Genomic DNA, 12,057 nt, shown 5'->3' on the forward strand with positions numbered 1-12,057 from the left:
TTCACTGCTCCTGCCCCGTTCACTGCTCCTGCCCCGTTCACTGCTCCTGCCCCGTTCACTGCTACTGCCCCATTCACTGCTCCTGTCCCGTTCCCTGCTCCTGTCCTGTTCCCTGCTCCTGTCCTGTTCCCTGCTCCTGTCCTGTTCCCTGCTCCTGTCCTGTTCCCTGCTCCTGTCCTGTTCTCTGCTCCTGTCCTGTTCACTGCTCCTGCCCCGTTCACCGCTTTTGTCCTTTCACCGCTCCTGGTCCTTTCACCGCTCCTGGTCCTTTCACCGCTCCTGTCCTTTCACCGCTCTTGTCCTTTCACCACTCACGCCCGGTTACTGCTCTAGCTCATGCCCCGTCACCTCCCCTGCCCCGTCACCTCCCCTGCCCCGTCACCTCCCCTGCCCCGTCACCTCCCCTGCCCCGTCACCTCCCCTGCCCCGTCACCTCTCCTGCCCCGTCACCTCTCCTGCCCCGTCGCCTCCCCTGCCCCGTCACCTCTCCTGCCCCGTCACCTCTCCTGCCCGTCACCTCCCCTGCCCCGTCACATCCCCTGCCCCGTCACCTCTCCTGCCCCGTCACCTCTCCTGCCCCGTTGCCTCTCCTGCCCCGTCGCCTCCCCTGCCCCGTCGCCTCCCCTGCCCCGTCACCTCCCCTGCCCCGTCACCTCCCCTGCCCCGTCACCTCTCCTGCCCCGTCACCTCTCCTACCCTGTCAATTCTCCTGCCCCGACACCTCTCCTGCCCTAGTACCTCTCCTTTCCTGTCGCCTCTTCTGTACGGTCACTGTGGACACTGCTCCTGCCCAGTTCACTTCACTCCGTGTACAACATTGACAAAGGTGTCAAGTTCCCCACAGTACTCTGCTTGGGGAAAGCTCCTCTCTAATCACCAACTCCGATCTCAGGGGCACTTGATATGTTAAAGGCAGAGGGCGGCCGCATTGTCATTCTAAAGGGGCTAATCTGCCTCAATCGTAATGACAATGGCCTGCCCTCTGTCTGTGCGAGATCAGGGGGGGCGGGGGCTGCTGCAGCCTCTGGAGTACAACAGAGAAGTGCGAGCAGCCCCTGGAAGCGGAAAGAAAAAATAATTTTAAAGTTGGACTATTCTTGCCGTCCGGGACGCTTTTTTGAAAGCAGAAGTAGGGGAACGGACTGAACATTTTTTTAGAAGTAGGGGCACGCCGTGCCCTTCCGTCCCCGCCCACTTCTATCACTGGTTTGATCCAATCTAAAAAGCTGCACGGAATCCCCATCCGCTCAAGAAGAGGCAGGAGGTAGTCCCATTCAAGGGAATCGAACGCTTTGGTAGCGTCAAGGAACACGGCAGCTGCTTCGCAACGGGGATTAATGTCCTGGAGGACGGCTTGAAGGGTGCGTAAGTTATGGGAGGTCGCCCTGTTGGGGACGAACCCTGCTTGGTCCGATAAGACTAGGCGCTCCATCAGCAGGTTGAGGCGCGTTGCAAGCACTTTCGCTAATATTTTAACATCAGAATTGAGCAGTGAGAGAGGCCTGTAAGAGTCACAGCTATCGGGCGGCTTTCCAGGCTTCAAAAGGGATGCTATAAGAGCTTCACGCATGGAAGGCGGCAGGGTACCATCTTCGAGGGCAGCGTAATAAACCTTTTGCAAGATCGGGGCGAGTAAATGAATGTAGGCTTTGTAAAAGTCGATTGGTAACCCGTCAGAGCCGGGTGCTTTACCTGATTTCATGGACATGATAGCGTCCTTTATTTCGTCTAGCTCAAGAGTGTGGTGTAAAAAATGTTGCTGAGTTGGGCCTAGCCACGCAATGGCAGTGTCATCTAGGTATTGGTGTAGGTCTATTGGTGTCGATCTATGGGACGTGTATAGAGTGGAATAGTGAAGTGTGAGAATGCGGAGTAGTTCTGTGAGGTCTCTTTGTGGGGTGTGGTGTTCATCTAGCAGGGAGGTAACAAAGTTGGTGTACCTAGGGGGTTTGACAGCCGATGCGAGCGCCTTGCCAGGCCTGTCACCTTCGCCATAGATGCGCGCAGTATGCTGTTTGCCAAGGAACTTGCCCTCCTTATCTGCCGCCTCCGTATATTCGGATAGTTTTTCCCTAAGCAGGGCATCAGTAGCAGTATCGCGGGGGTTGCGAGTCCTATTCCGTTCTAGGTCTCGAAGTTCGGACTCAAGTTTATGGAAGTCGCCCTGTAGTGATTTAAGGACGCCTCCTCCCTTTGCGATGCACCAACCTCGAACCGTAACCTTAAAGGCCTCCCAGACTGTAGTGAGATCTGAAACCGACCCAATATTACGCTCAAAGAAGTCCTGGATGTCTTGTTCCAGTTCAGCTCGGAAAGTGGAGTCTGTGAGGTGGGCAGGATTGAGGCGCCAGCTCAGGTAAGGGGAGACTTCAATGGGTATACACAGCGATATCAGGACTGGGGAATGGTCAGAGAAAGTCCTAACAAGGTGCAGGGCACTGGTTAGCCAGGACGCGAGGCCGGCCGAGAGGAACATATAGTCCAGCCGGGCCCAAGTGGAGTGTACAGCAGAGTAATGGGTACCCTACTTAAGGGAAGGGTGCAAGTGTCGCCAGGCATCTACATAGTGGTGTTCAGCAGTAACAGAGGCCAGTGCGCGCTGGGTATGGGAGAAGTGCGCTGCCTGGGGGTGAGACCTATCCTGGGAAGGAGCAATCGCAGTATTAAAGTCGCCACCCAGTATGACGTGGCTTATTCCCAGTGTCTGAATCCTGCCCCACATCGTGAGCAGAGGGGAAGTGTCATCAGTGTTGGGGCCGTAATAGCATGCAAACAGGACAGTATGTGAATATAATTGCCCCCAGATCATGCAGTATCTGCCACTGGAATCTGCTTCCGTCCCAGCGGGTGTAAACCGTAGCCCTCGCCGAACAAGGATCGTGACCCCCCTGGCATAGTTAGAGTAGGAAGAGAAAACTTTGCAGGAGGCCCACCTGGTCGCAAACAGGGGAGAGCTATCTGGCAGTAGGTGGGTTTCCTGAAGCATTGCGACTGACACCCCCTGCCTGTCTAGATAACCCAAGATTTGCCTTTTCTTCCTGGGGTTATTCAACCCGCGAACGTTCCATGACACCAGTCTTAACTGTTGTGTTGGTTGCAGATTGTCTACGTCACCCATTCAAAGACATAACAGATTCTATGACACATTATACTGTAAATAAGCACCTTAGCACAGTTGACAATACGGCAATGAACCCTCCCTCCCAGTGCCGTCCCACACAACCCCCCAGTGACCACACATCGAGCGCATCAAGGACAGTGGTACCTGCATTGAGTTTCTTCCCACCCACGCCGGCAACCCCAACTCGCCGGGAATATGTCACCCACCCACCCACCCAACCCCATAGTAACCCGAAAACTAGAAACAGTTTGACATCTGCCCCTACCCATAGGGGGGAGGGGGTGTGCAGGGGCTCGCCCATTGGGGGAATATAGAGCCAGGGGGCACCAGACCGACCAACCACCTCCTTACTTGCACCCACAGACACCAGGAGTCCCGGGCGTCCATTGTGGGACGGAGGTGGGTGACCGAGCAATCAGTATATCAATAGACCAGTACATGTAGAACTGTTAGAGTACCATAACTGCTGTGTGGAAGGAGCCGGGACGTGTGCAGCCAGTAGAAGAGAAGTTATGGCGACACGGGTCGATGTCTCGCTGCTCCCATTCAGTCCTGCTGCGAAAGTGGCGAGAGGGATCTGGAGCGGCGGTCGTGAGGGTCAGCAGCGTCATCGCCGCCCCGACCCCTCCTACCATGTTTGAGAAAGTCCTCCACTTGCTGCGGGTTTTGGAAGAAATGCTGTCTACCTTGGCACGTCACCTTCAATTTGGCAGGGTATAACATGGCATATGGGAGCTCTAGTGCGTTTCTTTTTCACCACTGAAAATTTGCGTCTGGCGTCCTGGACGGAGGCAGTGAAGTCCGGAAACAAGGAAAGAGACGTGTTGCAGTAGTTGACAGTACCTAGCTCTCTCGAACATTTCAGCACTGCATCCCGGTCTCTATAATTCAGGAAGCGTGCAATAATAGGGCGCGGCGGAGCTCCAGTGGGGGGACGCGCCGCCAGGGATCTGTGGGCCCTTTCGACGATGAAGTACGGAGAGAAGGACTCCTTTCCAAAGAGTTCTATGAGGAGATTCTCCACAAATGTCTCCATTTTGCCAGTATTGGCAGTCTCCGCAAGGCCCAAAATGCGAACATTGTTGCGGTGGGACCGCGCTTCTAAGTCCTTGTTCTTGTCGGCAATGAGTTTGAGCAGCCTGTCCATCTGGGTGACCTGTTTATGGGAGGAAGCGGCTCCGTCCTCCAAACTAGATATCCTGCCCTCAGCCTCCTTGATGCGATTGTCGTGCTGATCCAGCTTGGCCACCACGCTGTCCATGCGCAAGTTCATGGTGTCTATTTTGGCGTCGATCGTGGAGAGGCTTTGTTTCATGCCTAGTAATAGAGTCTTCCAGTCCTCCTCCTGAGGGGCCGATGTTGCAGGAGAACCCTCTGACTCCCGCGCCGCCCCGGTGGATCTTTTGGATTCGAATGGGATCTTGGATTGACGGACGTCGGTGTGCCCCATATTGCGTCTGGGCGTCAGCGATGTAGGGGGGAAGTGAGCGCCAGCTCGCTGCAGTGACAGTGTAGTTGTAGGGGGGATGGAGCGCCCCAGGAATCTTCACCGGAGGTGGTATGGGGTCCGGAGCCGCAGCATCCGAGAACCAGCCATCGAGGCCACAGGCAACGTAAGGGCAGATCACCTCTCAGGCTATGACACCAGGACTGCTGCACGGTTCACGGGCCGCGCTGCTGCGATCAAGCGGCCCCAGGCAACAGGCAGGAGTGAGACAGACAAGCGATGAGAAGGCCCCCGTGGTAAGAGAGGGGGGCCACAGGCTAGTGCGCCGCCCGGGGGGGAGGGGGTGACTGCGGCCCTCGGTGGTCAATGCAGGTGGATGGCGCAGTTTCGGAGTCTTGCTGTGGAGGCAATGGCACAGGTGGCGGTCAGGCAGAAAGTAAATGCTAGTGAGCCTCCGAGGGTTCAAGGGCCAGTCACCCGGTGAATCGCCGCCTCAGCGGCCAAGGAAGTGGTGGGAGCGCTGTCGTGGAGAGGGGCGTGCCGCCGCCCCCCGCAGTGTAAGTCCCAGTGCTGCGTGTGGCAACGACGGCGGTGATTGCACACCAGGCGCTCGCCGTCCCGCTGCAGCGGAGCCTGTGCGGCCGCCGAGCGGGTCACACAAGATGGCGGTTGGCGGGAGGATCTCGGAGACCGTTGGCCAGGCTGTGCGGTGGCCCTGTGCTGGAAGGACCTGGGCGGGGACGTGGCGGCACCTCGCAGACCGCGCTCACCTTATGACAGCCCCGTGGATTCTCCGCCAGGTACGAAGAGCAGTCACTGGCCGTCCGATGGTGGATCGCCCCGGCGATCTGGGCCCTGCCGGCAGCGACGGGAAAGGCCTCTGAGCACCGGCCTTTCCCAGCAGGACGAGCCGGCGGGCAGGAGTCGCAGAATCAGCGATGGGTCCTCTCAAGCTGCCGCGGTCGCCAGTTGTACGCTGGGAGGGGTTCACCAGGAAAGGAAGGTACCGCCGTGTTCAGCTCGGCAACGCGTAGGCAGGCAGTCGGTATTTGGGGCTATGTGCCCGGTCAGGATCACTGCAGGATAGGAGAGAATGCTCGGTCGAGTGGGAGCCTCACACCAGTGCGGCCATCTTGGTCCGGCGCCACCTAGCGCCCCCCGGCATCTACACACTTACCAGGATGTGAGCATACTGACTAGTGGTTAGGGCTGGCTGGATCAATAGTGAATGGACAAATACCTTTTTGACCTGTACTTATGGGAAGGGGGTCTTTTGACTGTCATATGCAAAATACCTCCAGTCCTACGCACTTGAGGCTATTCACGAATCCCCTCCTCTGGAACAAATATGGTGAGTTGTAGTGTGAGGTATGCGTATGGGGTGCTTGGGTTGTGCGTTGTATGTTTATGGGCCCATTTCATGAGTGAATGGACGCCCTCTGTAGCTCTCCTGCTCTAAGCCCTGAGAGGGTTAGGGTATCAATGCGTGCATCCTGCTAGGCCATAGCTCAGCTGGAGATACTATACTACTGACCAAACCAGTTTGGCTACCTGGTAGATATTTGCCCAGATCTAGCAGCTATGTCCCTGATCTGTTATGAGTGAGTAACAAGCATAGGCCATAGGGTGATGCATGAAACGCATCACATCATGGCCTATGGCCTATGCTTGTTACTCACGCACTGATCTGTGATGCATGCAGCTGGACGGTCAGAGACCTTGCTAAGCCCTGTAGTGTCTGCAAGGGGCACATGATGCTCTAGAAACCACCTCCACAGAATAACGCGCAAAACGAGCCTCCTCCAATGAGTGCATGTTACAGGTTCAGCCAGTCGGGCTTATCTACACTCTACACATTCACTGAAGTTATGGGCATTTTTGGTTTTACTTAGAGTGTCATTTTTTGCTCTGAATGTGTTCAAATGCATGTCTCGTTGGAGCCAGAGCTGCCAACTTTGAAACTGGGGAATCAGGTTCGTCTAGGGGTCGGTTCAAAATCCTGCGATCCTGAGCAAATCACTGTGGACCCAATCCCCCCCCCCCCCCCCCCCCCTCCCCTCAACATTACTGTTATGGCATCCTTGTCTTAAGGAGACCTCAGTGGTAGCTCGGTGGACTTTTATCTAGGTTTATTATTTGATTTTACCTCCTCCCATTTTTACGTCTAATCCTGTCTTGTTTGATGCACCATGTTCACTTAGGTTGACCCTGCTATATTGTATTCTATTCAGCAATAGTCGGTTTAATTTGTGAAGTTTGTATCGCTATTGCTGTGGACTTCTATATGCAAAGTATTGCTATTTATTACTGAAGTATGTTATACCTAAAAACCTTAATAAAATATGTTTAAAAAGGGGGTGTCGCCAAAAAAAGCTTGCCAGATTTTCAAAATGCTCAGTTGTACCCAGCTTTGTACCCTTTTAGGGGTAACAACTTGAAAACAATGATGTAATTCTCTTAGGTGGGTTTCGGCGTGAATGTATGGGAATTAGAGTAGATTGTGGAGCATAAATGTTTTCTTACAGAGAGAGTGTCTTGTAGCACACTTCTTTAGGTAATTTCCCTAGATGAACGAAACATGGCAAATACTCTATCTCTATATATTTAAACATGCATAATAAAATATTTTTTTCGTATGTCTCCATGTATGTCTCAATTCTGTACATGGCTCTCAACCATCGATCAATCAATCAATCAATCCGTATTTATAAAGTGTGGCTAATCACCCTATAGAGTATCCAGGCACTTGTGCAGTGGTGATTGGCCAAATTGCTGCAGGTGTCCAGTCTTTGGAGTTGGACAAGTTGTGTATCCAACCCGGCCTAGATGGCCTGGCCAATCCTGCAATGCAAAGCCTTTGTGGAGCCAAGCAGACGCTGGCTTCCTTTTCCTTTTGTAATTTATTTATTGTTTAATTTTTTTATTTTTTGGTTTACAGACCCCAGTTCAGATTTATGATCCCACACTGGTCCATGGATTCTTACTGGACCTTCCTCGTGCAGATTTCTTAGCCCTGGAACCTGAAGAAGATCATACCGGTCCACGAGCACTTGCCAGGATTTACTGACTTCAAAGGCAGGGTTCAAAGACCTTGGAGCCATGCTCGGGCTAGGAGAACCATGCCTCGTTGTCCGTGAAACCTGCAACAAAATGTACTTAAAAAAAATAAAATATTTGTTTGTCATTTTATAAACACATGACAACGAATAAAAAATCAGCTGCTCGACAAGACGAAGTACACACGCAACCGAGCCACACAGGGTCTACATCAATTGCCATATTACAACAATACGATACTGTAGAGAAAACAAAGCCACATTCCTCCATCAAGGTAATCCACAAAGTAAAGACATTCAGTTCTTAACACTCCTACACAGCCGTACCCACCACCGCTATATTCATCCATCACTTCCTGAGAAATCGTCCCCACCCCTCTCCTCTCCTGGTCCAGAAACATTTGACATCGCTAACCCCAAGGTGCTAAATCAAACTGGAAGTTTGGCATCAGTTCTAACACAACACATTTGTGTTACCTGTGCCACAGCCCATTCTTAAACATCTCTAACCCACAGCTCCTCCAATGGAGCCCCATCCAAGTGATGGCGACTAAAATGTACTTTTTTGTAAAGAAAAGTTTTGACTTAAAGCAGGTCCCTTCAGGACTCTTCCAACCTGAACCAGATGTTAGGTGATGCCTCCCATGCCCCCTATGGTTCCTCTGTGTTTATTTTCATAACTCTGGGACGGAGTCCTGTAATGGAGCTGCAACATATGTCTTCAATGTGTGTCTGCCAAAATGAAATGGACAAATGGAGAGGAGCTCGCACAGCAAAGTTAATCAAAAAAAGGTGAAGGGTTTTGAAGATTTGTGGTGTGCTACTGGGGGAACACTGTCTGGCCAGGCAGTGGAAAGTGATAAACGAAATGCAGCTCCCCCGCCTAGGGAGAGAACACCTCCGAGCACAACCCAGGTGGACCAAAGGTCTTATTCCATAATCACATGGTAATCATCCAATGGTAATCCAATTATAGTTATCCAACTTTCAAAGTTTATTTAAACAAGAAAATGTCTTAATTTGTCGACATGTAAAGATGATGTTATTCCACATCAGGTTCAAATGATGATACATATTTTAACACACATCCCGATGCATTTCGGGCGGAGCCCTTCGTCAGGGGATTAGTCTACAAAAAAAGCAACAAAACCAAGCTATAATGTAATGTCACGTCCAAGGTACAAAAATTCAAAATGCTACCGTATCATTCACTAAAACATAAAATAAACATGCAAAACTGCGTGAACAAGTAATAATCGTCCTGAGTGCAAAAATAGTGCCTTAAATACAAAAAAATCCACCAAAATCAACAAGCGTCGTGCACAGTATTTATATTGGTAACCAGCAACAAAAACCCGAGAAGTACCCGAAGAGTGAGAAAAGTATAGGATGATTCACCCGTGTGTTCTAAATATAAGTCAAAGCGGTAAACGGTGAAAAACGGTTAAAGATTAACTCATGCGGTAAAAGAGCGGTGCAACCAGTAAAAAACGGAGAGGAATAGAAGAAATTACAAAGTGGGAAATTCAAGGGCATAGAAATATAAAATAAGAAACAGTATTAATAGAACAAGCATGATGCATTATAGATAGCAAAGAAATTCAATACGGTCATTGAGCCCATGGGGGACCATCGTGGACAGAAAACGGATCCAAAAGTTTTCCCACTTTGTAATTTCTTCTATTCCTCTCCGTTTTATTCCTCCCCGTTTTCTTCCCTTTATTTTCTATCTCTTTATGCTTTACTATACATACTGATTAGTGTGTTCACTCACTTTCTCAACCTGCTCTCTGATTTTTTACCGTTTAAACATGGCGCTTGAATACATGTGCACCTTTTCACCTTCGGTGACTTAGTCCGTTTTTTATGTTGATACACCCGGCTTTGCCTTTATTTTGGTTTGTTTCCGTCCCCGCGGTTGATCCTTTCCTGTGGAACTCCGCGGGGTCCACACATTAGCACACAAACGTAAGTACCCTCCTTGGGACTCAATTACTGGTTGCACCGCTCTTTTACCGCATGAGTTAATCTTTAACCGTTTTTCACCGTTTACCGCTTTGACTTATATTTAGAACACACGGGTGAATCATCCTATACTTTTCTCACTCTTCGGGTACTTCTCGGGTTTTTGTTGCTGGTTACCAATATAAATACTGTGCACGACGCTTGTTGATTTTGGTGGATTTTTTTCTATTTAAGGCACTATTTTTGCACTCAGGACGATTATTACTTGTTCACGCAGTTTTGCATGTTTATTTTATGTTTTAGTGAATGATACGGTAGCATTTTGAATTTTTGTACCTTGGACGTGACATTACATTATAGCTTGGTTTTGTTGCTTTTTTTGTAGAGTAATCCCCTGACGAAGGGCTCCGCCCGAAATGCATCGGGATGTGTGTTAAAATATGTATCATCATTTGAACCTGATGTGGAATAACATCATCTTTACATGTCGACAAATTAAGACATTTTCTTGTTTAAATAAACTTTGAAAGTTGGATAACTATAATTGGATTACCATTGGATGATTACCATGTGATTATGGAATAAGACCTTTGGTCCACCTGGGTTGTGCTCGGAGGTGTTCTCTCCCTAGGCGGGGGAGCTGCATTTCAAAATGAAATGGACAGCAGGAGAAAAAGCTCCTTTATGCAATAGGATTCAATTTTCTTTTTAATTAGTCCGTGGGTGGCTCAATATCTTTACCCTTCAAGCCCACCCCAAAAAGTTTTTACATGCTAATTTCTCAAGCTACTGAACAGATTTACACCAAATCTAGAAACCAAGCAAATGACAGTTTCTTGAGGAAAATTCTACTTTCATGCCAAGTTTGGTGTATTTCCATTCAGAATTTTTTTCTGTATCAGCGAGCAAAGATTGCTATGGGAAAAAAAATGGGAAACTGTTTTGCAACCCAATTTCCAGTTCCCTTGTACTGTGCTATTTACAGTAATGTTCTACATTCTGTCCATCAACTGTGTTTTTTGCAATTTTCACCCCGAGTGGGCTGGGTATGCTCAGACGTGAGTCCCAGGCTCTCCACACCACTGGAGTCAAGCAAACCAGGCTGAATGAAGGCTGATAGCCAGAAACCGGTCCTTGGATGCTTGATTCCGGTCTGGGAAAGACATGGCTTGGTAGTTCGGACTGGACTGTTCCTATGAGGCACAGGGTCAGAGCTGATTTGCATATAGCCAGTGTCTAACCCAGGGTGGTGTGGAGTGCAAAAAAAACGATGGATTTAGGCCCAGATCCTTGTACTGGGGTGAATGTATGACATTGTTCTACATTCTGTCCATCAACTGTGTTTTTTGCAATTTACAGTAATATTCACTAAAATAGTTGTATATTTCGTTCTTGCAAGTGGCCTCAACTGTGCTGATGTCTTTTGAAATTTCTAGCGTCTGAGCTAGGGAATTGCACCAGCGGTTTCCCACTAGCAGGAACAGGCACCTGAATACTCTGCAGCTTAAATGGTTTGGGTGAATTCAAAGTCAGTAGTACCTGACAAAGTTAAGCTCTTCTGAAATGATTCAATAAAATAAATAGCCACTTTGTCAGAGTACCTCCGTTAATCCTGAACTATATTAACTGCTAAATGAGGACTGAAATACTGAAAGAACAAATCCAAGAGTACATATTCAGCAATGCTTTGTGGTCAAGCCGAATTCACTCACCTAAGTGTTCTGTTATTAGGTTGATGTTTCATAGATGGCATGGAAATTGAGTCTAGAATGCCCTCCACATGTACAATGAGCCCTGCTTCTTCGCTGATAAAACATTGATTTGCTTGTAGACTCACACCATTGCGGTGGAGTTTAGTGCAGTTGTCTGTTGATTTATAATAAGAATTGTGTTGTATATTTGAGAGTGTTTGAAGGGGAATGGAAGGTTCTGAAACTGGGTTGGATTTAAGATAAGAGAAAAAGATGTACATGTTAATGTGTCAGTGAGACTGTTTGCAGCAAAGCTGAAAAGAAATTTATGTACTGGAATCTTTCAATGCAACATAATCTCTCTCTTTCCAATATCCAGCAGGGTCATCCACCCAAACCTGCTCGGCGGCTAGGTGGATGGGCAGATGAAACTGGAGGATCTTCCAAGTAAGTAGCAACTATTCCCAGGGTACGGAAGGATCAGTGTTTGAATGCAGGACAGCTCATAGGTTAATGCTAGAAGGGTATTTTTGTTTATAAAAGGAACTCCCTTTCATATGGTGCATTGTGTAGCATGGCAAAAGTGTGCTGCCTAGAGCTCTATGAGAAGGGAGCCTTTCCCCCACTCCAAAGCTGATGGATGACCTAACTACCACACCATATGTCGGCAGCTGGTTGTGACTGCACATGTGTTGTCCTAGTAAAGGCTCATAGCATGCTGTATTTTTTTTTGTGTGATGTATGTGTTACCTGGCGGTAGGCTGACACGGTGAGTTG

The 12,057-nt window shown here is 49.3% G+C and overlaps 1 protein-coding gene across 2 annotated transcripts in view; it reads left to right on the plus strand.

The window, feature by feature from the left end:
* IFT43 (intraflagellar transport 43) overlaps positions 1 to 12,057 on the plus strand; it is a 308,109-nt gene that overhangs the window by 97,501 nt on the left and 198,551 nt on the right. The window contains exon 3 of one of the 2 annotated variants that reach the window (XM_078662035.1): positions 11,660 to 11,727. In XM_078662035.1, coding sequence (XP_078518161.1) covers positions 11,660 to 11,727 — 68 coding nt within the window. The remainder of the gene's footprint in view (positions 1 to 11,659; positions 11,728 to 12,057) is intronic. The other variant, XM_078662036.1, reaches the window with a different exon arrangement.

The sequence above is a fragment of the Lissotriton helveticus genome, chromosome 9, assembly GCF_964261635.1.
Source record: "Lissotriton helveticus chromosome 9, aLisHel1.1, whole genome shotgun sequence".
NCBI lineage: Eukaryota > Metazoa > Chordata > Amphibia > Caudata > Salamandridae > Lissotriton > Lissotriton helveticus.